This window comes from Haliaeetus albicilla, chromosome 20 (genome assembly GCF_947461875.1).
Source record: "Haliaeetus albicilla chromosome 20, bHalAlb1.1, whole genome shotgun sequence".
NCBI lineage: Eukaryota > Metazoa > Chordata > Aves > Accipitriformes > Accipitridae > Haliaeetus > Haliaeetus albicilla.
In genome coordinates, this window is record NC_091502.1 from 17,569,484 (window position 1) to 17,586,476 (window position 16,993).

Genomic DNA, 16,993 nt, shown 5'->3' on the forward strand with positions numbered 1-16,993 from the left:
AAGGCAGTGGCAGGCCGGCTGCCTTGCTACGTGGCATCCATGGAGTTGTGTCTACACATCTTCTGTTTGACAGTGTTACCTGGGAGAAACCAGCCACCTGCCTACCACCACTCTGCTCCTCTCCACGTGGTCCCTCTGGAGTGCGTAACCCAGCTCTACTGCAGCCTGGGACACTTTACAGCCTTCCTGCGTCTTCTTCTGTTTCCCAGTCTCTGCAGCCAGGATAATCTCAATGATTTGGCTCCATTGTCAACCTAATCCTTTCCTCTGAAGGCAATGGGAATAAGCAAGCAAAAACATTGACTTGAACAGAAGAGGATGAAGGCCTTGACACCTTTTCTACCACCTCCAATTACCCACAGATATTTTGTGGTACATCCCTCTGGTGTTTTCGTGTTTGCTGGTGAACATGCTGATCTGCAAAACCCAATCCCTGCCACAAGTTTGCCGGTCAGTGCAGATTAGTGAGGTTCTGCTGGAATGTTTCACAATGAAAACAGGAAGCATTGTTGAATAACAAGAAAGAAAAAAATTTAAATACCTTCATTTTCTATAGTGTCAACTACATTGTTGACAAGCTGTATGACAGTCACTATGGAAGCTTGCAGGGGAGGGAAAGCAGAAAATAAAGGGAGGGGAAGGACAGCTTCAGGTTAGTATTTAAAACACACATCATACGTTACCACAATAAATTCTCTCAAACAGACAGAACTGACATTGAAAAATAAAAAAGGCTGCAGACCAATGCATGATTTATGCAGTGGGTTGCAGGACATTTCATTTCAGATAATCCCATACATTGTTTCAGACTGGTGATAAATTCCAAACCAGCATTTCCAGAAAGGCATATGGGATGATATGTATCACCTCATAAATTCAAGCAGACTGGCCAGCTGATTCAATTAACCAAAGCAGTATCTTGTCCACCTGACACTAATTTCTAATTCATTCTTGCTTAAAGGTCTCTAGAGATGGTGCCATGTACTCCAAGGGATCATTATCTTTTAGACCATCACACCATCTGAAATGGTGTTAAGCTCAATCTATTTCCTAAGAGGAATGTTTTACTTATTTACTGTTTGTGCTGTGCCATGTAATACCTCTGGGATATTAAGCAGTACTGCTGTAATTAGGAGGACACATCCAAGTAGGTTTGGTTCAAATTTTGATCTGTGTTTGACAGAACATTTTCACAAATGCTTTGTGTGTTCTCTGCAGGTGTTTTACCAAAACATACTTTTCACTTGAAATAATTAATACAGACCGTGCAATTGTTTAACATGGAGTCCAACAGGCCTATAATGTGTGGTCCTCTAGATGATCTGCATTTTGGACTAACACACACCCCTGCCTTTGAGGACCTGAAATAAAACCCACTAAAACCAGAGGGAAAGCTCCGATTCAGTGGGTACTGGATCCATCCCTTTTCCTTTGTCTTATAATTAGGAGAAAACTGATTGCTTTGGAGCAGGCTAAGAAGGGGACCAGAAAAGTTGGGCAAGACATCCTTTTTTGTTTCACGCAGCCAATAGACTTAGAGGTCACAAGGAACATGTTGACAGTAATAGTGCCATTCAAATATATGTTGAATATTTTGATGCTTTTGTTAAATTTTGGGCATGTGATCAAGGATTTCATCCAATTTCCTCAGTCCTTGTGAAGGCTTGGCAAAAAGAGCCTTGATAAACCAAAGAACTGTGTTCTGTGTCTGCGTTGAGCATGTTATGCCATCAACAGCGTTGGTAACTCTACAAGGGAGACTTGTATTGGCTAAGGCATAATAAACGTTATGGAAAAATAAGTGACTCCATGTAATTAGCTGCTGCATGGCTGCAAAAGGAGGTGGAGGGCAGCTGTTACTGTAGGAGGAGAACAACCGAGAATGAAAAACAGAAGGTCAAAAATCAGGGCCAGCACAGTCTTCATCGTAACTAAGGGCTGGCTCTGGTGGGAGCTGAGCAGAGCATGTTCACAGAAGGGAGGGAAACTTTTACCCCAGGCAGCTCAGTGCAAGGCAATCCCCAAATACAGCATTGCTCAGCGGTAAGAATTGCTGTCATCAACAGCAGTTCCTTGGACTTCCCAGCACGACCATCCACTGGCGTGCAGTGAAACAGTAACCTAGAAATACGCTTTTGTCTTGCCCTATCCCCCCATTCAAAATAGTTACCATGGAAACATGTAACTTGCCGTTGAAGTGACTTCCCAAAATATTATTGCTGGAGGTGGGCAACTTTTATTTTTTTACATTTATGGCTAATAAAAATTTTTGCTTTTGATCACAAAAAATACTGGTAACTACTCTCAACAAGGCTAGGGGAGCCGAGCAATTTAAATACAGTAGAATTAAGGTGGAAGAAATAAAAGTAGGTTCAAAATCACACCCCAAGAGAATTTGCATGGTGAGACAACCCGTATTCGACCCAGCAAGAGAAGGCTCCAAGCACCATGGAGAGGGTGAGCGGAGGCTGCCTGCACCTGATACAAACTGAACAGCGTAGGGCTGTTCACGCCTTCGGTGGGATGCGTCCCAGTGCTTCTCTGTCGCCAGACAAATGACAGGAAGGGCAAGGATCTATGGCTTCAAGAGGGATATCCGTTAGCCCCTATGAACATGTATATGAGCGTATATATGCTTACTTGTGCCTGTATTTATATATTAAGCTCTTGCACTGCAAACCCTCCCTGCTGCTGCTGCAAAAAACGGAGCATGCAGTCTTGCATTGACCTCTGCAAAGCAACTCAGATGATTTAAGTTTCTTCCCTAATTCTCCCTGAAGATATGGATTTGTTTAGACCCTCAACTAGAATTGTTATCTCTGAAGGCCATATTTTAAATACAGCTTTCAGAGAAAAATGAGCGGGCACAGAAGCTCCAATCCAGCTTCAGTGGGTACTGTGTCACTGATTTAAATGGGGGCAGGATCAGATGCTTGAAAAGCCTAATTAGAATCTGGGAGATATAAAAAGTAACCACATACAATAAATGAGTACCTGAATAATTACTCTAAAGGTAATTACTATACAAATATATATTATTGAAATAATAGTAATTCTAATAATTCTGAAAAACACTAAAGGGTGTTTTTTGGGGGGTGCAGGGGCAGAAAAGCACTCAGAAGCTTGCCAAAAATACTTATAATGCTTCAGCCACAGCTGAACCAAAAGGAACTGCAAGTGCACTTCTCTTTAAGTGCTTTTTCCAACGTTTAGGAGTACCTAGGGAAGAGCTGCATGACATGACTGAGGAACTGAGTCTCCAGACAGTTCATTAACTGGCAGCTGAGGAAACTAAGTGCAATTTCTTTGTGCTAATCTTTTTCCGTGTATCTGAATGAGGCTTCCCTGACATCCATCATCCCTCCCCAGCAGAACATCTTGCCTTTTCTAAGACCCACCGCTCAACATACATGGGCCATAGGAACAAAGGTTTGCTCTGACTTTGTAGGCCTCTTTCAGGCTGTATATGGCTCTGCCCATGTCACCCACTGAGATAATGATGTAGGACATGACAGCGGGCAACGAACATGCACCGAGCAAAGATTTAATGGTGCTCTACTGCTCGCTGAGCTGTGAGTGCCAGGGAGAGGCCAAGCCACCAGGGACTGGCTCATCCGCTCACGGCTGCTGCTGAGCACCAGCAGAGTTTTGCTGGGGCCATGAATGAGACCTGGCAAACGGCACAGAAATTCCCTTTAATTTGACTGATGAAACATGAAAGTCATCCTCTTCCAAGAAGGAAAATGATAGAAATCCTACAGTTTCCCTTGCAACCTATTAGTCAACTTATGTCTTGGCAACATGACTCTGCTGTATCACACCTCTAATTCACTGTAAAGCTTGGTACTGATATACCAGCTCCAAGCATCAAGATTTTAATTATGTTCCTATAATTTAAAAAATGGACACAAAGTGAGGGTTTGAACCCAGGACTTTCTGACTTCTAGCATCATTAAAGGGCTTTCTAGATGTCACCTAAATGTTTTTAATAATATTAGAAAGAGAGTTAAATAGCTTTGTCTCCAGCATAATAAAGATGAAACCGTTTCTTACCATTATCGTCACCGGAATCAGACTGGAAGGAGCTGAGGGATTGTACTTCGGAGTTGCTGCCTTTATTACTTCCTGCAAAACAGGTCACTTCTTCAGCGTCATCAACCCCTTTACCTTCATTGACAGCAAAAACAAAGCAAAATGGTACTCTCTAGGTATGCAGATTTGTCTACTTATACCACGGAGCCATTTAAATCCTGCCAACAAGTAACCTTCTATTATTTTTGTCAGAATAAAATAATTTCCTTCGGACAGAGGAAATGACCTATTGGTCAAGGAAGCAGCTGACAAAGATACCTAGACTTTTGAAGCGTTTGAAGCCCAAAGAGTCTTTCAAGTGGCTGACACCACTATAATCAAGGAAGAAACATCTGTATTCAGTATTGCCTTTTTAGATGACATGTAGTCTCAGCAGCAAGAAAATGATGACTGAAAAAATGTGGTATAAACATCTTATACAGGAGATTACAGTTACATTTATCTTTACTGTTCATTTCTTAATTTGAGAGCCTCATTAAAGTCTCATTCAATGCTCAATAAACATATTGTGCATCTTTTTATTCACATTGGTGGCCCTCGGATCAGATTTTAATGGCTCCACCACTGACATATAATAGATTATGCTTCAATTTACATTGCTTTTCATCAGGGACATTCAGTCTTGACAACTCTTCTACAGTTTAGAAATGTAACTGCAGCCTACGGTATAAATTCTTGTGTAATTAAACACACATGAATAAACACATTCAGCTACACATTATATGAGTGATAATAAGGAACACAAAAAGTTACCCTCCATAGTAAGCACTGAGATAGATACCTGAGCTAATTACAAATGAACAAGCCCAGGTGCTGCAAACACGTAAGTACAGCTTTCCGCCTGCTAGCTGTAGATATTTCTACCCAGCATGAGGCACCTCCATGCAGTAAGGGCTGATTTGCTCCTGCTGAGCAGCAGGGTATGTAGGAGATGGAGCGAGTGCTGCAGTAATGAAGCTGCACTGCTTCCCACTCCTTGACAGCTGAGGTCCGTCTCATGGCGTGGCCTCATGCTGTGCAGAAATTCATACAGATACCAGCAGCGTCTGCGGCAGAAACACCCAGGAGAATACAGAACAGAGCACGTGTGGGGACTGGCGTGCTGATGCTTTCAATCAGCAAAACTATATTTAATGGTTAAAACGGTCAACCACAACACAACTGTGAAATACAGTCCAAAGAAATGAAAATTAATTCCTGTTTTTCATTAGAAGACCTTAGCCAACATACTGCCTTAGATGTAAATGTGCAGGTCAGGGCACAGGTATGAGGCAGTGCCTGATGCCTCTCTCTTTTCCTCAATTCCTATTGCCTAGAACTACAGGACTATGAGAGTTTCTGGATCATGGAGTTTTATGTGACAGTTTTGGTTAAGGCTGTGTTGCAGTGGAGTTGAAGATGCATTAGGAAAAACTACTAAAAAAGAGAAAACATCATAAAAACCCCCTGTATGCTAAAGCAACCATCTCCCAGTCCATATGACACCTGATTTGCAAGGATAGACAACACTGGGCTGCAACCGTGTCCCAGCAAACTGGTATTTCCTGCTATGACTAAAGAGATGATGTTTGCTGCATCTCCAGCAACTTGTTCAGGAATGGAGGGAGCACTGTGTTATCAAGTGAGAAACCATCAGAGCACCAATAGGGCAAGCGTGGGGATCAGAAATTTTGTGATCACTCTGATACTGAATGCAGATGGGAATGCAATGTTCTGAAAAGGTGATCCTATAAGTAGTGCATGATTTTCTGCTTAATTTCATAGACACTGGAAGTAGAGAATATTAATTCATTTGTCCCCGTTGCAAAACAGGATTGCTTCTTCCAGAAAGTTTAACTCCCCCAGGAGACAAATTGCCCAAACCTAGCAGAGTTTATATTTGAGAGTTCTTCCCCAAATTATTTTTTTCCAATAGAAAGATAATTGCATTGTATCACTTGAAGAACTAATGCTCAGAGCACTTACTCATACGTGCTTTCTGAACAAGTGAAATAAATGCGTTTAGTCATACTTAATGCATAGAAGTAGAGGTCTTGTATGCCTAGTTTAATTATAACCTTTCAAAATCAAACCAAACCTCTTCTTGGAGAAATATAACAATTTTAAGTGTATGAGGTTGGAGCATTAAAGGTACCTGTGCCACTGTACCTGCTGCACCCTGAAGGCAACCCCTACCTCTGGCAGGGAAGAGCAAGACTGGCATGGAGCAGCACTTACTTTCCGTCCCAGCATCCCACGTGCTCTTCCTGATGGAGTCGCAGTCGGAGCGGCAGGGAGACATGGCGGGCAAGTTGGGAGCTACGCTGCACACCACCACCCCCCGCCTGGCCGTCAGTATTCGAGGGGACTCGGGATGAAACGTTGTCATCTCCTGGTGCTCCACACCAAGCCCATCCACTATCTTGTCCAGGTTATTCCGTGAGTCGCTCTGGAAGCACGGGGTATAGGCCATCGGCCTCACCGGGACCTGCGGGGGCCCAACCTCTTGGTAGATGTTTCTGCTGTCTCCGCTGTTCCTGATGTTCTTGAACTGGATGCCGTTGCTCTTGTTGAGCAGGGCGGCAGTAGCTGGATCCTGTACGAGTGTGATGTTGTTGCGGGAGTAGTTCTTCCTGAAAACTTTCTTGCGGAAGATGATAAAGAGGATGATCAGCACAAATATGATGAACAGGACCACGGCTATTCCTATCAGTTCCTCCTTGCCGACGTATGAATGCCCAGCTTGAATATTGGGAACCACCACGGGGCGAAGACCACAGTATTGCCCCACATAGCCAGGGGTGCAGTTACACAGAAATGAACCAAATATGTTGACACAGGAGCCACCATTTTCACATTCTTCTCTTTCGCACTCATTGATGTCTTCTTCACACCTGAAAAGAAGAAGAGGAGAGTTTGGAGTTTGGAGAACACCTAGCAAACAGCCCAGCTTGTACATGATGACTTATCTTGTCAAAGTGGTACCATTACAGTTAAGACCTTGCTGGTGCTTGGCAAATGATCATATTGTTATCACATTATTTAATGGTATTTATTTTTTTCTACAGGTATTTCATGGCTTTTTAAGACAATAAAATAGAAACATCAAGAAAGAAATAAGAATTTAAAGCCTCGGATAGGAAAAGGCTACTTGACCCTAATGAGGCTCACTCAATGTAATAGACAATCTCAGCCTTTTTATATTGTTTTTGGACCATCCCATGGGATTCAATACAAAACATTAGGAGGATTGAAGGAGAAAATAGTTGAGAAAAAATATAGTAAAAAAATCAGAGTACTTATTTAAGAGAAAAGGAGGTTATACTGACTGTGTAAAATTATTTAGGGCTGGAGATAAAATCAGCAAATATTAGAGAAGTAGGGAAAAAAAAGAACCGGAACCTTAAAGAGAGAGGAGAACTGGAAAGAAGAACAGGCGATCAAGAAAAAGGCAGAACAAAAAATACAAACAGTAGACAAACTAGATGAGAAAAAAAAACCATGCTGAGGGGCAGGTCAGGGGATTTTCTGTTTTTATACCAAGTATACGATCAAGGCTGGGACTTTAAAAAAATGAACGCAATAAATTAGGCTTTATGTCCAGGCTAAGATGACTAAATAATTGATCCATTTGAAAAAAAAAAAAATTACATAGCAGTTTCTACAGGCTTTGTGGGATTGCTCAAAAAGCCTCTAACACTTAGGTGTACATATCTCAGTGAAAACTGTCTGGAGATAACATCCTGAAATAATAATTTAGCATACTAATAATTAGGCCAAGTTCAGAAAAGCATTTCTGAATGCAGGCCTAATGGATTTCTCAGCTGTCATTAGCTTATACTTGAAATAAGCACTAATTTTTTGGCTTATTTTTTGCTAAGTGAATCATAGCTTTTGAGTACAAAATGCCTGATCAAATAACCCGCCGTCACTGAATTGAAAAGTTCCCATTGCCCACCTGGGGAGGGTCACTTACGTTACTCCCGTCAGGCCATTTTTGCAGTTGCAGATGAAAGCGTTGCCGATGGGATCGCATGAGCCTCCATTCCGGCAGGGATTTGGGAAGCAGGCTGTGATCTCCGACTCACAATTCCTTCCCGTAAACTGGGAGAGGCAATTGCACTGGTAGCCTGGGAGGTGAGGGACACAGAGAAATAAATCAGAAGCCTAACACTGTATCTGTCTAGAAGCAAGGGGATCCATTTGGCTTCTTTACTCCAAAAAATATATTGTACTGTGGGAGAAAGGGGACGTTTATAGTTGTTCTGGTATGCCTGTGTGGTCCACACTAATTCCAGACAAGAGTTTGTTTATCTGGGATGTCTGGGCAATTGGAGCTCATGTCTACAACCAGGGACCAGAGGAATAGCTGCAGCCCAGGCCATCCTGATTGTCATGATTCAGACAAGAATAAATGTTGTCCATGAACAACTTTGGTCACCAGAAATATTCTAGATCAAGGATGCATCTCCCAATATTTTTGAAAATACAGACCTTATTTGCTGATAGTGGCAGCCCACACTCCTTTAGGGGCTTCACTGAAGCACAAATTCATGAGCTGAGAGCTTTTCCACGCCTGCCTTTTAGAAGGATGACACAGTAGGGATGTGACAGTAATAAAACACTTAGTAGTGATATTTACCACTTTCATAAAGAGCATCATCTGGGCATGAACTTACACTTCATAATACCAGCTGAACTGGGCAACACCAGCTCTAATCAGAGCTGACTATGTGCAGTGTGTGCCATTAAGAGACTGATTAATCAGTGGCTGCAGTACATCAGACATAAGTCCACTCAAGTGGAGGGGGACCCTGTAGGGGATCAAAGTCCTACTTCCATGTTACTTGCCATCAGCGGAGCAACATCATGGGTTTTTTAAACTCATCAGTTCACTCTGCCAAGTATCAAATGACAAATCTCTTGTTATTTTTCCCTCTCTTTGTGATTTTGTATGGCACGATGCCATTAATAAAAACTTTATTTAAGGTCACGAAGAAATCCAGTGAAGCAGTATGTCTCTTTATGTTATGTTGTGAACTGGATATTGAAATCCAAGTGCTTTTACACTTCAAAAGAGCAAGGAACATGTAGGTTGTGAAAGCCATGAAATGGCTAAGGCAGTCCCTGGGATGGAAAGGATCCCAGATTAGAGATGTTGAACTAGCAAAATTTTCCTGGACATCTGTAAAACACTCTGGCTGGTATTTTAAAAAACTGCTTACATAATCTAAATGCCCCAAACAGATGTGCAGGCAAGGTTCAAGCTCCAGTTATGGGGTTCACATACTTACTGAATATAGCATATTAAACAACTGGAACAAGGAACTTTTCCTGCCATTAATACTGCTGGGGGTAGAGATGAAATGGTTGAATGCAACTCAGTTCAGTGTCAAAGTTATTGGAGAACAAACTGATGTAGCTGAAATATCATCCTTCTGTGGTGAGCTTTCTAAACATATTTTTAAAAACCATTTATATCTATACACCTGACACCCCCCCACCCCCACCCCAAACCCAAACATATTTTAAAAGCCACTGCTCTAGGAAACAAGGCAGGAGTTTCCAGCACAGTTACAAGGAAAAGAATTTCATGGAAACAACATGGAAAAGCCCAGTGCAGAGGCATGAGGCAAAAGCAATTCTGCATTAAGGCTCCCCCATCTTTTATGTCCCATCTGGTTCAATTCGCCTTGTTCAGTTACTCTAATTGAATTCTTTCATGAGGACAGGCTTTAGAGAACAAACTTGGAACCAGACTTGCTGGCGTATTCAGTCAAGAGTCCAATCCTATTTAACTGAAGATAAATGAAAGAGATACTTAAATATCATGCTGTTTCATTGTCCTGCTATAGGAAGGGAGATAGAAGCACTGCTGTTTTCAAGGTTGCAGAGCTAAGGAGAGAAATGATTTGACTTTGGGGATTCCTAGAAAGTGTATTTGGTCAGCACCAGCAAGATGGGATTATTTTTTTGTGTCTTTTACACATATCTCATTCAGACAATGCAAACAATTTTCTGGACCTGTAGAGATCTGTGCCTCAAGAATTACAAAACTGCGACCGCGCCAGGCATTGCATTTTGATGCCATCTGTATGAAAGATTTATTGTTAGTTGGCAAAGTACCTGATCTAGAAATACTGTAGGTAGAAATCACAGCATGAATAAATAAGGCTGTTTCAGTGCTTCATTTTATGACTGAACAGTGACATCTATAGTTCAAAAATTTGCAGTAATGTTTTTTTTTATATATATATATCTCAATGAGTTTAACTGAAATGAAAATGTTCAATTCAAATATAAAATATTTTATTCATAAACAAATCTGTTGCCATATATAATAGCAGAATAGGTATGTTCTATTTGCTGACTGATATTTTAAACCTACATAGCTTTAAAGTGACCTTAAAAACCAGCTTTCTGTACCTAAGTTATTAGTTGCCAATCACTTGCAAGATAAAGCCTTTGAGTCACTTTTCATGTCTTCTGATTGTTTCAGCTGATTAAGTTCTGGGTTCTCAGTCTGTAACATATTCTGTTACATTTATTCACTGCAGAAAAACTTAAGAAATACTGAGTTGGTAAAAAAAAAATCCTTTAAGCACTAAGTATAAAAGGAACATGGATTTATTAATTATTATTGTTGCTTATTGTTTATATTAAAGATGCACTAACTTCAATTAACATTTTATACTAAGAGGAGATTAAACTGAATGCTCCAGATGGTTCAGAGCTCTGTTGGGCAATGTATGAACAAGACCAAAATGAAAAGTGTGCTTCTGAAAGCCTACATTTTTGACTGAATTTGATTTAATGATGGTGGAACACAGTCAGATATTAGAAGACTGAAGTATTCAGTACAGATTCTAAGTCTAGGGATCAAAGTTAGAAATAAAAAAGGCAATAAAACAAGACAGTATTAAATGACAATATTTATCACTGACTTTTCCTCCTGTTGGAAGCACTGCCCTACACCTGGCAACTCTGAGCCACTGGCAAAAGACACAGAACTTTCCCGTGACACACATGCTCAGAGCTGCAGAGCATTCACCCGGGAGGTCTCCAACACAGCAAAGCATATGTCAAAATTCATGGAGTAGGGATGTGAAGAGCTGATACGATGGCTCAGTACACAGCATATATTGACTTGGCCAGCAGACTTGGCAGACCTTTATGCTTCTCCAAACCTCTCAGCAGGGGCTGTAATTTTGCCCGCTACAGCACATTGTAGCCACACGGCCATGGACAAAGTGCAATCGTAAAGAAAACCCTTTTGGTCAGGAGTGCATCCTAGGTCTAACAAAGAGTTTTTATTACACTTTTAATTTAATATCCAGGTAATGGGAAGGGATCCCATCCAGAGGGACCTTGACAGGCTTGAGAGGTGGGCCCATGCAACCCTCATGAAGATCAACAAGGCCAAGTGCAAGGTCCATGGATTGGGCAATCCCAAGCAAAAATACAGGCTGGGCGATGAGTGGTTTGAGAGCTGCCCTGCGGAGAAGGATTTGACGGTGTTGGTTGACAAGAAGCTCAACATGACCCGGCAATGTGCGCTTGCAGGCCAGAAAGCCAACTGTATCCTGGGCTGCATCAAAAGAAGCGTGACCAGCAGGTCGAGGGAGGTGATTTTCCCCCCTCTACTCTGCTCTCGTGAGACCCCACCTGCAGGACTGCATTCAGCTCTGGGGCACCCAACATAAGAAGGACATGGACCTGTTGGAGCAAGTCCAGAGGAGGGCCATGAAGATGATCAGGGTGCTGGAGCACCTCTCCTCTGAAGACAGGCTGAGAGAGTTGGGGGTTGGTCAGTCTGGAGTAGAGACGGCTCCAGGGAGACCTTATAGCAGCCTTCCAGTACTTAAAGGGGGCCTACAGGAAAGTCAGAGAGGGACTTTTTACAGGGGCATGTAGTGATAGGACAAGGGGCAATGGCTTTAAACTGAAAGAGGGTAGATTTAGATTAGATGCAAGGAAGAAGTTCTTCACTGTGAGGGTGGTGAGGCACTGGAACAGGTTGCCCAGAGAGGCTGTGGATGCCCCATCCCTGGCAGTGTTCAAGGCCAGGTTGGATGGGGCTTTGAGCAACCTGGTCTAGTGGAAGGTGTCCCTGCCCATGGCAGGGGGGGTTAGAATTAGATGATCTTTAAGGTCCCTTCCAACCCAAACCATTCTATGATTCTAAGGTTTAGGATCACGTTAGCTGCACTCCTGGTGCATGTCTTCCAGCTCAGCACCATCCAGAAGGAAGCCTGGTTCTGCCCTCCAAGACCTCACCTCTCCACAGTGGGAACCAAAGCATAGTGAGAGGGGATGATCAGAAGACTCATGTCAACGCTCATTTGTGATCTAAAACATTATGTAGACACAGCCCTCTCCTGCTTACACATAGTCTTGGGCTTTCTGGTTGTCTTATAAGGCTTCTCTCATGCTCCTCCACTAATCTGAGTCCCCTCTATGTAGCTGAGTCACCTTCTCCCTTTGACTCCAACAGCTTCTCTTCCTGCCTTGTTGCCATGTCCCTATCCAGAGGAAAAGGGATTTTTCAGCGCAGACCTTACCGAAGAGCAACATGCTGTAAGTGAGGATGCTACACAGGCTTCCTGCCTATGCCTATGAGTGCTTGGCACTTAATAAGCTGAGACAGTGGCAAAAGGCAGGCATGGTGCCATCAGCAGATGGGATGCCGTTATGCAGTGAACGTCTCTGTTGGTAGCATTCCCAGCCTGAGCATCTGAATGTCTGTCTATCCTCAGGTTTACTTGACTTTATTAAAGAGGATGCTCCGAACTGCTGCCAATTCTTTTTTTGAACATGTGTATGCTCCTGTTTCTATCTATCACATGCAAGAGTAGCTGGCTTTTATCTGTTACGTGCTTTGGCTTTTGCATTTGATCTCCCCACGTAGTTTCTTTCCCTGCTGTGCAGCTAGACCTGACAAACTCAATGTCCAGAAACAGGCAGGCCCTTGGCCCTGCTCACATAGTGTTTCATGGCAAGTTAACTGATGAGAAGAACTGAAAGTGAAGAGGACCTCTCCCAGCATTTGTATTTTGGCATGTTTATAGACATACCAAGCCACCTTCAAGAACTGTGTGTTCTTCAGCCATACCTATTCCTGCCACTTCAGATTTAACTTATCTGTCTTCAAACAGATGATTGCCTCTTGCCAGTAGTTGGTATGAAAATGAACCTCAGTCGTTGTTAAACCAGTGCTTTCTATGAAAGGATTGGCATGTATGTGCTTTGAAAGTGGGAATTTAAATCCAGATGTCTAAAAGCACAGCCATAAAAAAGATTAACCCCCCCCACATTTCTAAAAAGGTTTTAAAAATTAACTGATGTGTGTTTGGTATGCTCACATTACAGCATGCTGGCTTGTTTGTGTGTGTGAAAAAGCGAGATCAACATAAGTAAGACCAGGTCAGTTCACGACTATGGTATTAATACACCCATTTTTCCCTAATGTCATTCTTATGAACTACCTAATCCTCAAACCCGCCCATGTGTCAATGTTGCCAACATGCTTTAAAACATTTAGTAAAAACACCACCTAAGTGCCAGGTTGCATTTTCCCCTCCCTTTGGATTTTAACTCTGTACATAAAAGAAAGAAAGAAGAAAAAAAGAAAAAAATGAGGAGAGGGGACAGCAATGTCTTTTGGTCCTCACACTGCCCATAGTCCTTGACTCAGTAGATATTTTTGCTCAAATGCTTCATGTTCAAATAAAATTGCGTATTCATATAAGCCATTTACTTCAATCAAAGCCAGATGTATATAGGACTGATCAAATTAAAAGGAAGTAACTATACTTATAATTGCAGGCTTTACAAGCACGAGGTTTCTCTCTGTGGTTGAAAACCTTGGCGCAGTGTTTGCATTTGATTACAGTAAGGCCTTCTATTGCTGTGATTGCTCATGTTGTTATTCATGCAGCTAAACATACATTTACTATTGGCAGACCTAGTAACGCCACTCTATTATTAAGGTTGTGCGACATTTCCCATTTTAAGACCTCATATTCAGCAGCTTATAGCTTAACCACACTTTAAACACTTGGTTGAATTTTCTTGGGAAATTTCAGTCCAAAGAGCCAAGCTGTTTCTGAAAGTCATGCTGTTTGTCAGGTTTCAAAATGTTAACAACTTTCTTTGAAGATAGTTTTACTGACCTGTACTTATTGGTAGGGACTGAAAAGTCTGGACGAATGTGGCCTATATTTCAGGGCTGTGGTTTCCAGTGTCTCCCAAGAAAATTCTCCTAAAGCCATATATAGCTCTTTCTGCTAGGATTCTCCCGAACTGTCAGACCTAGTGAGTGCTCGTCCCCCTTTCCCAGCCCTCTTAAAGCGTGCAGGGGATCTCCCTGTGGGGTCTCTGGACACACAGTGCCCTCTCTTTAACCACCGACAATGCTGAGAATACACTGCTGCCGCAGGACTTGATTTGGACCCGTGGGAACACATGAGTGCAAGCAGAGCTTCATGTCATGGTCGCTTTCTGCTGGCCCAGAAACCAGATTTTGAAAGCACAGAGGTTTTTCTGTACTCTCAGTGATGTCTCAGAGCATCTGAGCTATCTATGCTTTCTCCTGCAGGCTAAGGTCCCCATTTTGTCCTGCTGTTCCATGTGCAGAGAGGTCAGACGGAAAGAGCCAGCAGGGGTGGACTATGCCAACTCTCCTTTCGGGGCAGTATCTTTGCCATCGGTCCCGAGCTCTGGGCAGCCCATGCGCAGCACTGTCCCTGAGCCAGGCGCTTCGAAGTTGCTGTGAATTTACCCACACGAACCCTAACAGCAGCAGCGTGCACATACTCCTAGTGCATACACAGCATCGCTTTAGCAATTCCCCAAACAGGGCCGTAATATCACCCTACTCCTGTAACTGCAGGATGAAGTGGAAGGTAGTCAAAGGCAGCTTTTTATTAATGGTGAACAGGGCAGTAGGCATTTCTATTGAAAGGAAGATCTCACAACAGGAATACTATTATGGAGGTTTGTGGTTTAGATGATCAATTTATGCAAATTATATGTAAATTAGACACGGCCCCTTTGATTTCTGGCATGCAGCCAGCAACTCTTTCATGTTATAATGTTGGGTAACCTTTGCTTGACTGTTTTCTTTTAAAGTTAGCTATAAATTGGAGCTTCCTTTTTCTCTCTCTTAATTTTCTTGTAAAGCACAGTAGGGTTTTTGTAAGAAAAAGGATGTTAACAGTATACCAAATCTGCTCTGTAAAATTCAAATTAGACAATTTATTTATTAAAACAAATCCTATCATTATGCCAAATACTCTCTGTTTAGGAAAACGAACATTGTTCTCCAGAAACTTTAACAGGAGGATAATATCATAGAAAATGTTAGTCAGGAGACTGTGATGCTACTGAATGCCCTGCGATTAGGAAAAGGACCTTTGCATGGTATATTTTTGAATGTTTCCCCTCACCAAAAAAGAAGAAACCTGGCATTGTCTTTCTTAAGATAAAAAGTGAAGAGTTATTACTTTTTTTCTATTTTAAATGAAAGTCAGCTGCTAACATCTATGTCAGCGAATACAATGGCTGATGATTCTTAAATGCATGCTGCAATTTGTGGCTCCACAACTAGCATTTGCAATGCTGTATGGAATTTAATTACGTGGCCTTCTTGCATATGGAGGACACTAACAACAGGATCGCTTTGCCTGGTGGAAACAAAAATGCCCATGCCTTCTTGTGGGCTGGGCTGCAGAACCACCAACGTACAGTCAGGGCCCATTGCACTGGAATTATGGCTTTATAACAATCCTTTATTTACATACACTGCTGAGGCAGTAAAAACAGCAAACAGATTTTTTTAACGGCAGGCAGCCGAAACATCCCTGCAGGGCACGTGCCCCCCTCGCCAAGGCAGGAACGCAGGCAAGTTAAATCAGTTCCATGACTGCTTTCCAGCGGCGAATTATGTTGACATGAAAACAGTGCGTGCCACTCCAGTAGTAAAATGGGTCCAATCTTCAGCGCTGCCTGTTTCTCCCCCACCCCACGTCTCCCCTCAGTTTGAATTGGCATGCACATGGCACTGGGGAAAAAAGAATTACTGTAAAGCGTTTTGTTAGAAAGGTTTCAATTTACTCATCACGAGATTGCTGAGCAATACTGTAAATAGACTTAAATAAAATCGATGGAAGGAGCTGTTCTCATGCTTCCTAGGATGCTAGGCAAATGGTTAACCTCATTTATTAAGTATGGAGTCTGAATCAAAGCCATGTTACGTTCAGGTACATATTACAGCTGTATTTCCTAGGGATTTAAATAATCTTGCTTAGCAATTCTCTCAGTGGCTGCAGCATCCTTCTGCATCAGAATGATTTCCTTTTGCCCTTGTTGTGCAGCACTCCTTTTCTTTCCTTCCTTTGGTAAATAAAGACCCTTAACAACACACACAAGCAGCAACATTTCTCCTCGTGGTGCACATCACATCCTGGCTTGCCACTGCTGTGCTTCATTCCTCCCAATTGTCCTCCCATCTCCTTCCACCGACAGCAAAGCCGATAGCATCCCTGATGCAACATTTGCCCCGGCATGGCAGAAGAGGTGGCTGAATCAAAGCCAAGGATCCAGAGGAGATGCTAGCTGAGATAGCTCAGCATCAGGAAATCCACATTGTCAGGGCTTACCCTATAAGGGCAGGGTTATCCAAATAAGAAACTTCTGTCTGACAGTTTTGCTCAGGTCTCACCAGATTTCAGCCTTGAAAACTCAAGTTTAGGAAGTTCCTAAAGTTTAGAAAAATCTATGTGGGGGAGGGGGGTCAGGAAGGAAATATGAGAACAAGGCTTAAAACAATGAAAACCAGAAATAATAATTATGGGTGCAAGGGAACTGCATGGACACATTAAAGCAGAAAGCCCTGGGGTAGTGGTTAAATGCTCCATAAAAA

General features: G+C 42.4%; 1 protein-coding gene across 7 annotated transcripts in view; it reads right to left on the bottom strand.

Moving 5' to 3' along the window:
- Positions 1 to 16,993, bottom strand: part of FAT3 (FAT atypical cadherin 3) — a 427,681-nt gene that overhangs the window by 9,386 nt on the left and 401,302 nt on the right. For 3 of the 7 annotated variants that reach the window (XM_069808407.1, XM_069808405.1, XM_069808411.1), the window contains 4 exons: positions 8,048 to 8,201; positions 6,310 to 6,965; positions 4,054 to 4,167; positions 542 to 601 (listed from right to left, as the gene is read on the bottom strand). In XM_069808407.1, coding sequence (XP_069664508.1) covers positions 542 to 601; positions 4,054 to 4,167; positions 6,310 to 6,965; positions 8,048 to 8,201 — 984 coding nt within the window. The remainder of the gene's footprint in view (positions 1 to 541; positions 602 to 4,053; positions 4,168 to 6,309; positions 6,966 to 8,047; positions 8,202 to 16,993) is intronic. The other 4 variants (XM_069808410.1, XM_069808408.1, XM_069808406.1 and 1 more) reach the window with 3 other exon arrangements.